At 39.1% G+C, this 18,164-nt stretch overlaps 1 protein-coding gene across 1 annotated transcript in view; it reads left to right on the plus strand.

The window, feature by feature from the left end:
• Window positions 1-18,164, plus strand: part of LOC124777139 (exostosin-3) — a 150,544-nt gene that overhangs the window by 52,229 nt on the left and 80,151 nt on the right. Inside the window, exon 5 of the mRNA XM_047252433.1 lies at window positions 14,431-15,609. Within this exon, the coding sequence (XP_047108389.1) occupies window positions 14,431-15,609 (1,179 nt within the window). The remainder of the gene's footprint in view (window positions 1-14,430; window positions 15,610-18,164) is intronic.

An 18,164-nucleotide genomic window follows, 5' to 3' on the forward strand; every position in this document is an offset into this window, starting at 1 on the left:
TTTGCTATTAAACTACAGTGGGTCTGTCATGCCCTTAATCCACCAACTTGGCATAAACCTCTGCAGAGCATAATTTAGTATCAGTTGAAACATTGCCATAATTCCTTTATGTCCATTATATTGGAACTAAATGGAATCCATTCTCTGTCTAAGTAGGATGCTATCAACTATTTATCTACTGTTTCCAGTAAATAGTCTCCTAGCTTTCTGGATGAATTTATTAGCTTTGTAGCTATCATTGCTGTGATATTATGATCAGTAATCCTTGTCTCTATAGCCCACTGATGCTGTCATTAAAGTCTTGTCTATTTGTAGGGTCAAAATTTAAAATATCTCCCTTGCATCTGCATTGTCAAACTAGCTACTGAAGACTCATGTAGTTAACTAATAATAAATTAACAGTTTTCTTTCTCCAACCTGCAGTGATGAATGCTACACTCTGTAATTAAAAAATGCTGATAATCTCCCCTCTCCAAATTTCTTGGAGGTGTTTCTCTATCCTAAGAAACTCGCACATGCATACCGCACATACTCTGCTACCACAATATCTGCATCCTGCATGTGGTGCACATCTGATCTATCATTGGGGTCTAAAGCCTCTTGTACACTAAAATTAAGAACAAGCTAATGCTCTTCGCAAGTAATGTGCAGTGGCTTTGCTTGGCACACCATCACCTACTTATACCTGCAAATAAGCATTTACATTGTAGCATATGGAAGAGAAGGGATACAGTGTGTTTTGCTTTTTGATGCAAAAACGTTGTCGCAGTAAAGTTACTTAACCAATATTCAGTACAGTGTGATGGAGAAAGGAAACAAAAAAGTTGTTTTATTTTGTGTGGTGAGCTCGCTGTTGATCGTGAAAATAAAACTATATAGTCACAGAAAAATGTTGGTGTCTGAATTTTTGTGCAGGCGTGAAAGAAATGGTGGTTTGGTTCTGATGAGTGATTTGCAGCTGCAACCATCATTTGCTTTGTTCCAAAACTTCACCTGCATGTCAGTAGATGATTTTCACCTTCTTTTAGCTGCTACTGAATTGAAGTTTCAAAGTAAGACACTAATTATTGAGAAGCTCTATCGGCAGAAGAGAAGCTAGCACTAATGCTGTGATTCTTAGTGACAGGTGACAGACTAGCTTCAAATACCTATGTAGTAAATCAACTGCATCTGTTTCCGAAATAATTCCTGAAGTGTTTAGTGCGATCTGTGAACCGCTCATTGATTTTGTAAGGTGAATGCAAAGGACTTACTATCAATAAAAATGAGTAATGTAAAGTAAAATATATGGAAGACCAGCATTATAAGCTATTTCGTTGTGTATGCTTTACAGTTTACAGGATAACACACATTATTCTCAGAGGGCAAACAGTTTTCACCTTTTGTTTTGTTTTGTTTTGTTTTGTTTTCAACATGATGATGATGATGATGATGATGATGATGATAGAAGGGAGAGGGTGAAACCTGGTGCCGGCACTATTTAGACCAGAAAATTGGCACAGAGTCTGGTGATCAGAAACTTTATTGTCACCAGTTCTCCTCCCCTTGCTGACCAATACTGGCAGTGAAAATTTTTTCCAACATCAGGATTCGAACTAGCTTATTCCCAGGTTGAGTGCCACTGCACAAGCATGCGTTAGTGATCTCAGCCATGGAGGCGGGTACTTACTCTGTTTGTGTATTTAAATTTTGTAATATAGTAGCAAAACTGTGACAGAACACAGATACCTTGAAGGGTAAGCTACGGAATGATCAAGCCTTTTGTATCTTTTTATTTTATGTTCATCTGTGTTATCTGTTTATTTTGACGACATTTATTTTTCTGAGAGCAATTACATGATCATCATCCTCATCATCATCATCATTTAAGACTGATTATGCCTTTCAGCGTTCAGTCTGGAGCATAGCCCCCCTTATACAGTTCCTCCATGATCCCCTATTCAGTGCTAACATTGGTGCCTCTTCTGATGTTAAACCTATTACTTCAAAATCATTCTTAACCGAATCCAGGTACCTTCTCCTCAGTCTGCCCCGACTCCTCCTACCCTCTGCTGCTGAATCCATGAGTCTCTTGGGTAACGTTGCTTCTCCCATGCGTGTAACACGACCCCACCATCTAAGCCTGTTCGCCCTGACTGCTACATCTATAGAGTTCATTCCCAGTTTTTCTTTGATTTCCTCATTGTGGACACCCTCCTGCCATCGTTCCCATCTACTAGTACCTGCAATCATCCTAGCTACTTTCATATCCGTAACCTCAACGTTGTTGATAAGGTAACCTGAATCCACCCAGCTTTCGCTCCCATACAACAAAGTTGGTCGAAAGATTGAACGGTGCACAGATAACTTTGTCTTGGTACTGACTTCCTTCTTGCAGAAGAGAGTAGATCGTAGCTGAGCGCTCACTGCATTAGCTTTGCTACACCTCGCTTCCAGTTCCTTCACTATGTTGCCATCCTGTGAGAATATGCATCCTAAGTACTTGAAACTGTCCACCTGTTCTAACTTTGTTCCTCCTATTTGGCACTCAATCCATTTATATTTCTTTCCCACTGACATTACTTTCGTTTTGGAGATGCTAATCTTCATACCATAGTCCTTACATTTCTGATCTAGCTCTGAAATATTACTTTGCAAACTTTCAATCGAATCTGCCATCACAACTAAGTCATCCGCATATGCAAGACTGCTTATTTTGTGTTCACATATCTTAATCTCACCCAGCCAGTCTATTGTTTTCAACATATGATCCATAAATAATATGAACAACAGTGGAGACAGGTTGCAGCGTTGTCTTACCCCTGAAACTACTCTGAACCATGAACTCAATTTACCGTCAACTCTAACTGCTGCCTGACTATCCATGTAAAGACCTTTAATTGCTTGCAAAAGTTTGCCTCTTATTCCATAATCTTGTAGAACAGACAATAACTTCCTCCTAGGAACCCGGTCATATGCCTTTTCTAGATCTATAAAGCATAGATACAATTCCCTGTTCCACTCATAACACTTCTCCATTATTTGCCGTAAGCTAAAGATCTGGTCCTGACAACCTCTAAGAGGCCTAAACCCACACTGATTTTCATCCAATTGGTCCTCAACTAATACTCGCACTTTCCTTTCAACAATACCTGAGAAGATTTTACCCACAACGCTGATTAAAGAGATACCTCTGTAGTTGTTACAATCTTTCCTGTTTCCATGTTTAAAGATTGGTGTGATTACTGCTTTTGTCCAGTCTGATGGAACCTGTCCCGACTCCCAGGCCATTTCAATTATCCTGTGTAGCCATTTAAGACGTGACATTCCACTGTATTTGATGAGTTCCGACTTAATTTCATCCACCCCAGCTGCTTTATTGCACTGCAATCTATTGACCATTTTTTCCACTTCCTCAAATGTGATCCTATTTCCATCATCATTCCTATCCCATTCTGCCTCGAAATCTGAAACATTACTGATCGCATTTTCACCTACATTGAGCAACTCTTCAAAATATTCCCTCCATCTGCCCAAGGCAACCACAGGATTCACCAGCAGTTTTCCTGACCTGTCCAAAATACTTGTCATTTCCTTCTTACCTCCCTTTCGAAGACTGCTAATTACACTCCAGAATGGTTTTCCAGCAGCTTGACCCATAGTCTCCAACCTGTTTCCAAAGTCTTCCCACGATTTCTTCTTGGATGCTGCAATTATCTGTTTGGCTTTGTTTCTTTCTTCAACATAACTTTCTCTGTCTACCTGGGTTCTGGTATGTAGCCATTTTTGATACGCCTTCTTTTTCCTTTTACAGGCTGCCTTGACTGTACCATTCCACCAAGCTGTTTGCTTCATCCTACTTTTACACACTACTGTTCCAAGACATTCTTTAGCCACTTCTAGTACTGTGTCCCTGTACCTTGTCCATTCCTTTTCCAATGACTGTAATTGACTACATTCAACTAACTGGTACCTTTCTGAGATCGCTGTTATGTACTTGTGCCTGGTTTCCTTATCCTGAAGTTTCTCCACTCTTATCCTCCTACATATGGACGTGACCTCCTGCACTTTCGGCCTCACAATCCCAATTTCACTGCAGATTAAATAATGATCAGTGTCATCAAAGAATCCCCTGAATACACGTGTGTCCCTCACAGCCTTCCTGAATTCCTGATCTGTTATTATATAGTCAATGACAGATCTGGTTCCCCTGCCTTCCCAAGTATACCGGTGAATGTTCTTATGTTTAAAAAAGGAGTTTGTGATTACTAAGCCCATACTGCCACAGAAATCCAAGAGTTGTTTCCCGTTCCTGTTGGCCTCTATATCCTCTCCAAATTTACCCATAACCTTTTCATACCCTTCTGTTCGATTTCCAATCCTGGCGTTAAAATCACCCATGAGCAGAACACTGTCCTTGTCCTTTACTCTAACAACTACATCACTGAGTGCCTCATAAAAACTACCCATCTTATCTTGATCTGTCCCTTCATAATGGGAATATACTGACACAATCCTAATTTTCTTGCTAGACACTGTCAAATCTATCCACATCAGTCGTTCGTTTACATACCTTATTGCAACTACGCTGGATTCCATTTCTTTCCTGATGTAAAGCCCTACACCCCATTGTGCTATTCCTGCTTTGACTCCTGACAGGTAGACCTTGTATTCTCCCACTTCCTCTTCTTTCTCACCCCTCACCCGAATGTCACTAACAGCTAAAACGTCCAGCCCCATCTTACTTGCAGCCTCTGCCAGCTCTACCTTTTTCCCAGAGTAGCCCCCATTGATATTAATAGCTCCCCATCTCATTACCATTTGTTTGCCAAGTCGTATCTTAGGAGTCCCTGGTTTGTCAGTTAGAGGTGGGACTCCATCACCTCCAAAGGTCCGAGGCATTTTGCTCTGATTATTGCCAGCATCGTATTTAAAGTACCAGGGAAGCAGGTTGCTAGCCTTACTTGCCCCGAGTCCCATTGGGTTTTACCCCTAACGGCTGAGGGACTAACCGGTGGATTTGGTAGTTTTTGCCGTATGAGCACAAAGGTGACCACAATTACATGAACAAATAAAAAATAAAGAAGAACCAGAAAAAATGAAACCAGAAAGAGTGTATATACCATTATCTGTCAGTTATGCAGTATCTGTTGATGTGCTGGCAGAAGAAGGGTACACTGTGTCACTAGACATGACTTCTTCAGAGGAGCAGTTTAAATTGTCCATATCTGGCTGGAACAAGATTTCCTGCAGAAGTAAGAAATGAATTTGTGCAATATTTTAAATCAGATAAAGGGTGGGACAAATGACAGGATAAATATTGCAAAGCTGAGTAAATACTCTCTTTCTACAGTTCTCATTAAACTAAGTAAATGAAAATGCTGTTGCTAAGTGCTCATGACTGTACTAACTGAAGAACATCTGTTTTTTCTCACTTCATACTGATCAAGCAGGAATGCTCATTCCCAAGGTTGTACACTCTTTGCACCTTTCTTGTCTAAAAGAAGATAGTAGGGAGTTAATTTTCTTCCTCCCTTCCTCTGTTGGCATTTTAAGCACTTTGGCAGTTTCTTGCTCTTTTGCAGTTTCTTGCTAAGCATCTTTTTCTTTTAAGTGTTTTATGTTGTGGACCACTAGGATCCCACAAGCACCTGTGGGATCAGTACTCTTTCAACAGAAGTACACTATCATCCAGCTACTCCGACATCATGAAAATCTAATTCAGTAAACAACAACAAATAGTTTATGTGCAAAAAACATCAGACAGTGGCAAAGTGAATGCATTCTGTTTGTAACACTGAACTTTTGATGATTCGCTCTAAAACTGACAAACAGTGGATCACAAGCAAGCACCTGTGAATTCAACTTGCACACAACTGAACACCACATGCCTAGCATTTACAACAGACCCTCTGACTTAAGCCCTCAAATAGGTTCTAAAACAGAGAACTGCCTTCAGTTTTGCGAATGATGCTGCAGAATGCTAGCTCAACATCCATCCGATGTGTGAGGCTAGCTATCTTTACCCAACCTCTGAATCCAGGTGACAGGCACCATTAGTGCCAACATTAGCTGTTATTTGCATCCAGCTACAGCCAGTGTTCTTAATAGCTGCCTGCAGGGCCTGCTCCACATTTCCCCTAGAAAATATGTTGACTGATCTTGGACCTTTCTTCCTGACCTGCCTACTATTTCCCTGAGACACTCCGTTACTTACCTTATGAATCCTACAGTGGCCTGGAAACATGCCCTTGGTTCAGCCCCTGTCCCAGTCACAAAAGAAGAGGTGTATCATGCTGGCTTAAATGTAATCTCACCATAGGGGAAGACATCAGGTCTGTTTTAAGTGTAAAGGGACAGTCAAATGTCCAGTATCCAGTAGCCTTGTGGTCATTCTCCACTTTCTTGTTCCAACCAGAGTTGCGTGAACATTCCACAGTTCATCATTGATTCTCAGGAAAGTGTACATAGGTCTGTTGAGACTAGCTGTGACATTGGAGTGCCTAGGTGATGCTGTAGGCACAACAGTTCCACAACTTTCGTTGGAGTTGCCTCAGTGCCATCACAGCCCAGGGAAACAGCCTGAAGTCTGTCAACTGTGGTCAACACAGCTTTCATCTGTTTCTGTAGGTAGAAAATTCTTCCTGCATCCATACACAATTGATCCATTTGTTTCCTATCCATAGTTACCAGCCTTCAGCTATACAAGAAGATATGAGGTGTAATCAGAAAGTAATGGGAATTTTTTAATTTTGCTGGCTTAATGTATCAAACTTACAAATTTTTTTACCTTGTTGGTATACATGTTTGTGTTTACATTTTCAGCTGTTTTGAATATTGTTGACAATCAAAAAGGTTATACGAGTTTTTCAGTGCTTAGCGAATTTTTGGTTTCAAAAAAGGCGAATCAAAGATTTTGCATTAAGTTTTACTTGCAAAATGGAATAAAGTGCAGCACCACATTTGAAATGTTAACTGTGGCTTTTGGCAAATCTACTATGAGTAAGACAAGAGTTTAAGTGGTATAAATGTATTGAAGAGGGTCAAGGTGATGGTGGAGATGACGACCACCCTGGATGCCCTAGTTCATTGATTACTGATGGCAATGTGGAAGAAGCAAAGAAAATGGTTCTGAAAAATTGCCGAGTCACCATTGGAGAAATTGAAGATGATTTTGGCACATTCTTTGGCTCATTCAAGCTGCTGCTTTTTTTTTTTTTTTTGCTTGAAATGTGTAGCAGCAAAGTTTGTTCCAAAATTGTTAAAATTCAACCAAAAACAGCATCATGTAGACATCACTCAGAAGTTGCTGAATGACGTTAACATCAATCCATAACTTCTAAAGAAGTTTATAACACACAACGAAACATAGTGGGTACAGGTATTATCAAAACCAAGGCCCACTCAGCCCAATGGAAACTGCCTGAAAAGAAAAGAAAGAAAGAGAGAGAGAGAGAGAGAGAGAGAGAGAGAGAAAAGTAAAACATTGACAGGTTCAGTCACATGTGAATGTCCTTCTTGAACACCGTGGGATAGTGGGGATAGTGCATCATAAGTTCCTATATTATGGTTGTACGGTCAGTAAGGAATACTACCTGCAAGTTATGCGACAGAATTGCTCAAACACCATAATGAAAAGTGAGTTCTAGAAGTGCTTCCAAAATTGGAAAAAGTGCTGGCAAGAGTGTAAAGTGTAAGTATTTGAGGGGGATTACCTTGAATGGGACAAAGTTGATGATGAATAAATAAAGATTCTTTAATAAAAACAAAAATTCCAGTCACTTTTTAATCACACCTCATATGTAATAATAACTCATGTGTTAAATACTTTGATTCCCTTCTGCCTGGTTTCCCACAGTTTATGTTCCACTTCTGCAAAATGATTTTCTCCAGACATAAGTTCTCGGACCTTTCTGTCTCAGCTCAGGATCTATTTTAATACTGGTTGTCTTGTTTTAATGATAAATGCCCTTTTTGCCTGTGCTTGTCTGCTTCTTATGTCAGTTTTACTTCATCTGTTATTATTTTCCTTCCATGTAGGAGAATTCCTTCACTTCATTGACTATGTGGTCCTCAGTACTTTAGTCTTCCTTTAGCTTCCTCTTAGTCCATATTCTTTGCTCAGTATACTGTTCATTCAATTCAATGAGATCGACAGGAAGTGCAAAATGGCTAAGCAGGGATGGCTAGAGGACAAATGTAAGGATGTAGAGGCTTATCTCACTAGGGGTAAGATAGATACCGCCTACAGGAAAATTAAAGAGACCTTTGGAGATAAGAGAACGACTTGTATGAATATCAAGAGCTCAGATGGAAACCCAGTTCTAAGCAAAGAAGGGAAAGCAGAAAGGTGGAAGGAGTATATAGAGGGTCTATACAAGGGCGATGTACTTGAGGACAATATTATGGAAATGGAAGAGGATGTAGATGAAGATGAAATGGGAGATATGATACTGTGTGAAGAGTTTGACAGAGCACTGAAAGACCTGAGTCGAAACAAGGCCCCCGGAGTAGACAACATTCCATTGGAACTACTGACGGCCGTGGGAGAGCCAGTCCTGACAAAACTCTACCATCTGGTGAGCAAGATGTATGAAACAGGCGAAATACCCTCAGACTTCAAGAAGAATATAATAATTCCAATCCCAAAGAAAGCAGGTGTTGACAGATGTGAAAATTACCGAACTATCAGCTTAATAAGTCACAGCTGCAAAATACTAACACGAATTCTTTACAGACGAATGGAAAAACTAGTAGAAGCCAACCTCGGGGAAGATCAGTTTGGATTCCGTAGAAACACTGGAACACGTGAGGCAATACTGACCTTACGACTTATCTTAGAAGAAAGATTAAGGAAAGGCAAACCTACGTTTCTAGCATTTGTAGACTTAGAGAAAGCTTTTGACAATGTTGACTGGAATACTCTCTTTCAAATTCTAAAGGTGGCAGGGGTAAAATACAGGGAGCGAAAGGCTATTTACAATTTGTACAGAAACCAGATGGCAGTTATAAGAGTCGAGGGACATGAAAGGGAAGCAGTGGTTGGGAAGGGAGTAAGACAGGGTTGTAGCCTCTCCCCGATGTTGTTCAATCTGTATATTGAGCAAGCAGTAAAGGAAACAAAAGAGAAATTCGGAGTAGGTATTAAAATTCATGGAGAGGAAATAAAAACTTTGAGGTTCGCCGATGACATTGTAATTCTGTCAGAGACAGCAAAGGACTTGGAAGAGCAGTTGAATGGAATGGACAGTGTCTTGAAAGGAGGATATAAGATGAACATCAACAAAAGCAAAACAAGGATAATGGAATGTAGTCTAATTAATTCGGGTGATGCTGAGGGAATTAGATTAGGAAATGAGGCACTTAAAGTAGTAAAGGAGTTTTGCTATTTGGGGAGCAAAATAACTGATGATGGTCGAAGTAGAGAGGATATAAAATGTAGGCTGGCAATGGCAAGGAAAGCGTTTCTGAAGAAGAGAAATTTGTTAACATCCAGTATAGATTTAAGTGTCAGGAAGACATTTCTGAAAGTATTCGTATGGAGTGTAGCCATGTATGGAAGTGAAACATGGACGATAAATAGTTTGGACAAGAAGAGAATAGAAGCTTTCGAAATGTGGTGCTACAGAAGAATGCTGAAGATTAGAAGGGTAGATCACATAACTAATGAGGAAGTATTGAATAGGATTGGGGAGAAGAGAAGTTTGTGGCACAACTTGACCAGAAGAAGGGATCGGTTGGTAGGACATGTCCTGAGGCATCAAGGGATCACCAATTTAGTATTGGAGGGCAGCGTGGAGGGTAAAAATCGTAGAGGGAGACCAAGAGATGAATACACTAAGCAGATTCAGAAGGATGTAGGTTGCAGTAGGTACTGGGAGATGAAAAAGCTTGCACAGGATAGAGTAGCATGGAGAGCTGCATCAAACCAGTCTCAGGACTGAAGACCACAACAACAACAACATAATTTTTCCTCACTTTCAAACAAAACAGCCATGTCAACATGGAATCATATTAATGATAACCTGTCATGCTGAATTTTAATCCTAGTCTTGAACTTTCTTCAGAAGCTGTGACATAGTCTTGAACAGAACAGTGATCCAGAAAGTGTAAAATAAGTTTTCTTTATTTCCATCTGCAATCACAAAATGGTTTGGTCCTTAGACTTCCAGTTTTAGAAAGTGATGACCATTATCAATCAGCAGAATGTGGTATAACCAAATACAACTGGTGTACAGTCTACACCTTAAAACAGTAAAAAGTACCTTAATGAAAAGTATTACTTTCATACATGTGGAAAAAATGCACTGAAAATATGACATCAATACAATGACGATGTCACCATGGTTTCATTATATTAGGATATTTTTTAAAACAGGTATGCCTCATCGTATTTTAAGTCTGTATTTTCCACATATCTGAAAGTGACACTTTTCATTGTGGTGTATTTCATTGCTTTAAGATGGAGGCTGTTCATTAGCTACATTTGGTTTTCCCATGTTTCACTGCATATCTGGAGATGATTATTGCTGACCAAAACTGGTAGTCTAAGGGCCAAACAATTTTGTGACCATAGATGGAAATAACAGAGATTTATTCTAGCATTTTTTTTATTTCCCCCATTGCATCTTCAATACACATTTTGAATAATAGAAGAGAAAACAGAATCCATGCCCTAGACACTTTTTAATCTGAACACTTCTCTCTTGGTGTTCCATTCTTAATGTTCCTAGTTCTTATCCATATGACGCATTTGCCTGTCTTTCCTTCTAGTGTATTCTTCTGTGGAATTCAAAACATCTTGCTCCACTTTTCTGATTTGAATGCTTTTTGATAAATCCTATGAAAGTGTATTTATTTTTCATAAATCTTGCTTCGATTATCAAACATAACATTGCAGTTACCTCTCTGTACCTTTACTTTTCCTAAAACCAAAGTGATTGTCATCTAAACTATCCTGAAATTTTCTTTTAAATTCTCTTGTATATTATTCTGGCCAGCAATTAAAATGCATCAGCTGTTTGGCTAAATGTGTGATATTTGTTATTGGAGTTTACAGGAAAGTCCAGTGGTGTGTCTTCAGCCTCACAGATTCCACATACTACCTTGAATAACTGTTTGTTTGCCACTATCCTCAGTAATTTTTAAAATTCTGGAGGATTGCTATTCATCTCTTCTGCGTAGCTTTCTTGGAAGTCTACCAAAGCTCTGGCAATTCTGTTAAAAATCAGTCTACTCTTGTCATTAACTCTTTGAAGGATGGACATCACCGTAACCTACCACATATGTAGATGCTTTGAAAGGGCAGTGGTCACTGTAGCTAACCGCATTATTTGTCTCAGTTTACCACTCAGGTTGGTATTCTCTCAACTAACCAATTAATTGTTGACTTAAGTTTCACTAGATGGCAGGAAAATCACAGTGCAGTACTTTTGCACATATTTATGAAATGATCTGGTATTTCATACATTGCTGGTGGTGTTTGTGGTAGTGTCAGTCATTTTTCTCTCTCTAGCTCTTTTTTATATGACTATTTTTGGTAAGTAATTGTATATATTTATGTGTTGACCTTCCATAAATCTACAAGCAATATTACTTTTTATTTGAATAGAATTTTCTATACTTCACAGACGTATTTCTATGTTGTTAGTGGCACTAACCAGTGACCTCCTTCTACATCCGGTGAATTTTCTTCTCCATCCAATACGTTCACCAAAAAAGAGTAACAGAGGAAGAATGTTACCGAATATTATTTGATAAAATTCCTTCTAGTGACAACAGACTTGACAGTGATGAAAGTGATGACAGTGATCTGACATTCACTACAGATTGTGCATCTTCTAATTTTGTTTACAGTTGCATGTTGAGCAGTAGTGATTCTCAGGATAACAGTGAAAGTGATGAGGCAAGTGGAAATAGTGCAGTGCCACTCTCTGTTCCATCAACAGTGGTGATATATGGGGCCACAGGTGTTGACCAAGTGCCATTATTTATCGGAAAAAATGATGTGGTTGCAGAAATAAAGAACAAACTGAACCTGAGGTCAGTTATTTTGCAAGTTTTTTGATGAAACATCAAGAAACTACACAGTGTTACAAAGCAATTTGTATGCAACACAGACAGGCAACTCTTTTGTTCCCACCAATGGATATGAAATATTGTTTGATAGGTTAAGAGTATGGAGCTGTATTGAGGGCTTTCTCAAAACTAGTAAACACATCATCAACATCTGCTCCACTAACTATTAAAACTGCAATGTATGTGCCAACACACTCAGTTGCCAACTGTCGTAACTTGTATGAGATCAAGAATTATATAGACACTTTAGTGCTCTATTTTTCATAGACAAAACTACGTCATTGCGTGGGAATTACGGAAAAACCTACCTTCAGATATTACTGCAGGACTGATCCAGACCCTGGTGAAAGTTATACATCACAGTTAATAACAGTAAAAAGATTTAGTCAGTTACTGAGTAACTTACATCTTGGGGATTATTCTGTGGCTCCTGACAGAAACAGTCAGAATTATGACGAACTATACAAACTCTGTCTGCTGCTAGATTGTTTCAACAGGAAATTCCAAGACTCTCGCTATTGATTAAGCAATGGTTAAATTCAAAGGCAGATCATCTGTCAAACATGAGAAGCAGACCTATAAAGAGGGGGTACAAAGAGTGCATGTTATGTGATGAATTAACATACAACCTGAAAATTGATATTTATACAGGAAAAGTTTCACAGTCCTTGGTAGTAGGATTACGATTGAACGTGGTTTTAAATTTAACAAGTGACCTTCATGGAAAGAAACATATTATCTTTATGGACAGTTGCTTTACATCATATGATGTGATGTGTTCAGGAACCTACATTCCAATAGTCGGCACACTCATGGAACAATAAATTCCAGAAAGAAAAAAAGGAACTTGAGAGAGGATAATTCGATTACAGAATTAGTAATGATGGGTTAGTTATCTGTAGATATAACAGGTCGGTCAACATGATTTCTAAATGTCATGCACCATTGGATCAAGTGCCCACAGTAAATCACAGGATAAAAGATGGAACAGTAATCAGTATCACTTGCCCTCTTGTGCTGAAAAATTACAACTTCGGTATGAATTGTGTGGATAATTTTGATTGAGTGAAGGCAGACTATGTTACAGATAGAAAAAGCAAGAAATATTGCTTGAGATTGTTCTTTCAGTTTATATCACAATAATGAAATCAAAGTGTTATTATGGATCAAATTTGAAATATGTAAATTATTGGTCACACCTCTCAAGGGTAAATTTTTATGTCTTTTACCTGTCCCTCAAAGAGTTAATCCATGATGGTGCAATCACTGATGGGATGTGAAACTCTAATTTTCCTTCCTTTTCAATCACCCTTTTTACAACTTTCTCATATAACAGAAATTGTAAAAATAATTTTTTCAGAAGAGTCAGGATATACATATTGTAAGATTAGTTGTGTGCTTCATTAAACTGAACGAAATTTAAAAAGAATTTCTTCTTAGTTATTATTGTGCAAGAAGATTCTCCATTGTAATCATATGAGACAATCGTAATCATATGAGAAACACATCAGATGAAAATGGTTCATTTTACCTGTCAAATAAGTTGTGTAAGTAGCCCCTGCTAGAGAATCATATAAAAGCACAAAGGTTATATATGGAGGGGGAAGGGGCAAGGGGGGGGGGGGAGACAAAGGATAGGCTTCTTAATTTCTGTCTCAGAATAATCTTTTTGGAAATATTGGTTGCTGCAAATGGCCATTGCATTTTTTAACTATACTGGAAGTATCTAAAGTCATATTATGCTTACTTACAGTCATATTGGCCTCATATGTGGGATTGATTAATACAGTCAAAGTTGGTGGTTTATCGTACCTGCTGTTAACAGTGACCTTATATTCCTTGTGGACAGTAGCTGCACCCAAAGCAAACAGACCTTGAAAAGCTTCTTTGTGAACAGTGGATTGTGGTTCTTACTTGATGTCCATGTAGATCCAGTACGCTATTGGCAGTTTGTCTGTTGAATTTTCTTGGTCAGAGACAAGTTTCCATCCATGAACTATGGGTCCACATCAAAGCAGTCTAGGAAGGAACTATCCCTGGAAGAGAAGGTTAGAGTTTAAATTACCCTTCAGTATTAAGATCATTAGAGATGGATGTCTCCGCAAAAGATCCCGGATCTTTTCCTGTCAATGGAATCTTTTGTAGAAGTTGTTGTGGAACTCCACTCACTTCTGTTTTCCTTAGTGTGAGGTTCTTACAGAGTACTAAAATATACATAGCTTTTCGATTGCATATTTTTGAAATATAGCAATTTTCTTAAATTTAAGTGCATATATTTAATATTTCTGTTTTGTTTGTATCTGTGTAATGTTTACTGCCATTTGCAATTCAGTTTTAAATGTATCTCTAGTATTTTTTTCTTCTTTTTTGCAGGCTCAAGTTTCTCACCGTGAGGCAGTGCAGAGGAACACTCCGGAACTGGCACTTCCAGGACGTCTCTTGCCAGACATGCTTCCAGAACACCTCCCAGCCATTCCTTCAGAATCAATTCATTTGTGTCAGATGCATAATTGTTTTGATCACTCTCGATGTTCTTTAGTGTCAGGTTTTCCAGTGTTTCTGTATGATCCAGATAAGTTTCCTATAGCCAGTGCTGGCTGGGAAGTTGAGGGATTTGTGAAGACAACACTAAAACAGACTCTTGGCTACAATCCTCACTATACATCAGAACCCACCGAGGCGTGTTTATTTGTAGTGCTTGTAGGTGAAACTTTAGCAGTTTCAAGTAGTAATATCAGTCAGCAACCTATATCAACTGAAGCATTGCACAAATTACCATTCTGGGGTGGTGATGGCCGTAACCACATCCTCCTAAACCTGGCGCGCAGTGGGAGCACTGGACGGCGAGACTTAGCCACTGGAAGTCAGGACGCTTTCAAGGGTGTTGATACTGGACGAGCTATTATTGTGCAGTCAACATTTTTAAGGTCCAGATTTCGACACAATTTTGACGTGATAGCTCCTCCCGTGCTGGGACCGCCTGGAGGAGATGTGTGGCAAGATTGTCCGCGGATGGTGCCAGCTCGCAGAAAAATTCTGATTTCATTTCAAGGTGAATTGAGGAAGCTGTCAAACAGAACTGTAAAAGAAATAAGCAGTACAGCATATCTTGATGATCTTGATGGTAATGTGGATAGTTATCACAAGACCGAGAATAATAAAAAGCGTGACAGTTATTATACACAGGACATTGACACATTTATTGTAGAGCATCTCAAGAGAATGGAGAGGGGTTCCACATCAGACAAGTTTCTGTTTCAGTTTGAGTGTTTGCTTTCACCAGTGAGAGGAAGGACAGGTGCAGGGGATATTTTAGGGGAGTGGAGACTCTGTGGAACAGAATCATCACGATTAAGTGTGCTCAAGGAATCTACATTTGTGTTGATTATAGCACCAGTGGGTGGAGAAGTATTGTCAACAGCACCAATGCAACTACGTATTTATGAAGCTCTTAAGGCTGGTGCTGTGCCTGTTGTTCTGGGCGGAGATCAGGCACTCCTTCCTTTTGATGAGGTTATTGACTGGAGGAAAGCTGCAATTCTGCTTCCAAAAGTGAGTAGCAATTTAAGAGTTTGTACACAGTTCTGTGATAATCATTAACCATTTTCATGCATTGCTGGGTAAGGGCCATTTCCACAGATGACAACCTTCCTCTCTCTGTTCGAGTTTTTCCTGCCTGTTTATTGTTGTCTATCATCTTCTGTTAGGCAGTCACTTTATCACCTTCATTATTTGTCTGGAAGAATCCAACAGAAAATTTCTTTAGCCCATATTTCACCATTTTATCTGGCTGTATGACCAACTCATCTTTATTTGAATTTCACAGCAGTCACTTTGACATCCTCATATACTTTCATCCTGACTCTCATTGACTGGTCTGCAAATTGTATTCATGCCAAATTATGCCAGTAATCTATAGAATACAACAATTTTTTTAAAAAAATTATAAAATTTCATAAACAACTAAAACAGAAGGTACAGTGAGACATTAGTTTTGTAGATTACTATAAAGCTCTCTGTCTCCCCATGAACCATGGACGTTGCCATTGGTGGGGAGGCTTGCGTGCCTCAGTGATACAGATAGCTGTACCGTAGGTGCAACTTCAATGGAGGGTTATCTGTTGAGAGGCTAGACAAACATGTGGTTCCTGAAGAGGGGCAACAGCCTTTTCAGTGGTTTCAGGGCCAACAGTCTGGATAATTGACTGATCTGGCCTTGTAACATAAACCAAAATGGCCTTGCTGTGCAGGTACTGCAAACAGCTGAAAGCAAGGGGAAGTTACAGCCATAATTTTTCCCGAGGGCATGTAGCTTACTACATGGTTAAATGATGATGGCATCCTCTTGGATAAAATATTCCGGAGGTAAAATAGTCCCGCATTTGGATTTCCGAGTGGGGACTACTCAGGAGGATGTCATTATCAGGAGAAAGAAAACTAGGTTTCTACAGACCGGAGCACGGAATGTCAGATCCCTTAACCGAGTAGGTAGGTTAGAAAATTTAAAAAGTGAAATGGAGAGGTTAAAGTTAGATATAGTGGGAATTAGTGAAGTTTGGTGGCAGGAGGAACAAGACTTCTGGTCTGGTGAATACAGGGTTATAAATACAAAATCAAATAGGGGTAATGCAGGAGTATGTTTAATAATGAATAAAAAAATAAGAGTGCGAGTAAGCTATCATAGCCAAGATAGACACGAAGCCCATGCCAACTGCAGTAGCACAAGTTTAAATGCCAGCTAGCTCTGCAGATGACAAAGATGTTGAAGAAATGTACAATGAGATAAAAGAAATTATTCAGATAGTGAAATGGGATGAAAATTTAAGTCACGGAGGACTGGAACTCAATAGTAGGAAAAGGAAGAGAAGGAAATGTAGTTGGTGAATAAGGAATGGGGGTAAGGAATGAAAGAGGAATTTTGCAAAGAGCATAACTTAATCATAGCTTAAGAAACATGAAAGAAGGTCGTATATATGGAAGAGGCCTGCAGACACTGGAAGATTTCGTGTAGATTATATAATGGTAAGACAAAGATTTAGGAACCAGGTTTTAAATTGTAATACATTTTAAATTGTAAGACCACAATCTATTGGTTATGAACTGTAGATTAAAACTGAAGAAACTGCAAAAAGGTGGGAATTTAAGGAGATGGGACCTGGATAAACTGAAAGAACCAGAGGTTGTAGAGAGTTTCAGAGAGAGCATTAGGGAACGATTGACAAGAACAGGGGAAAGAAATACAGTTGAAGAAGAGTGGGTAGCTTTGGGAGATGGAATAGTGAAGGCAGCAGAGGATCAAGTAGGTAAAAAGACAAGGGCCTAGTATAAATCTTTGGGTAACAGAAGATATATTGAATTTAATTGATGAAAGGAGCAAATATAAAAATGCAGTAAATGCAGCAGGCAAAAAGGAATACAAACATCTCAAAAATGAGATCGACAGGAATACAAAATGGCTAAGCAGGGATGGCTAGAGGACAAATGTTGTTGTTGTTGTGGTCTTCAGTCCTGAGACTGGTTTGATGCAGCTCTCCATGCTACTCTATCCTGTGCAAGCTTCTTCATCTCCCAGTACCTACTGCAACCTACATCCTTCTGAATCTGCTTAGTGTATTCATCTCTTGGTCTCCCCCTATGATTTTTACCCTCCACGCTGCCCTCCAATACTAAATTGGTGATCCCTTGATGCCTCAGAACATGTCCTACCAACCGATCCCTTCTTCTGGTCAAGTTGTGCCACAAACTTCTCTTCTCCCCAATCTTATTCAATACTTCCTTATTAGTTATGTGATCTACCCATCTAAACTTCAGCATTCTTCTGTAGCACCACATTTCAAAAGCTTCTATTCTCTTCTTGTCCAAACTATTTACCGTCCATGTTTCACTTCCATACATGGCTACACTCCATACAAATACTTTCAGAAATAACTTCCTGACACTTAAATCTATACTCGATGTTAACAAATTTCTCTTCTTCAGAAATGCTTTCCTTGCCATTGCCAGTCTACATTTTATATCCTCTCTACTTCGTCCATCATCAGTTATTTTGCTCCCCAAATAGCAAAACTCCTTTACTACTTTAAGTGTCTCATTTCCTAATCTAATAC

Source organism: Schistocerca piceifrons, chromosome 2, assembly GCF_021461385.2.
Source record: "Schistocerca piceifrons isolate TAMUIC-IGC-003096 chromosome 2, iqSchPice1.1, whole genome shotgun sequence".
Lineage (NCBI taxonomy): Eukaryota > Metazoa > Arthropoda > Insecta > Orthoptera > Acrididae > Schistocerca > Schistocerca piceifrons.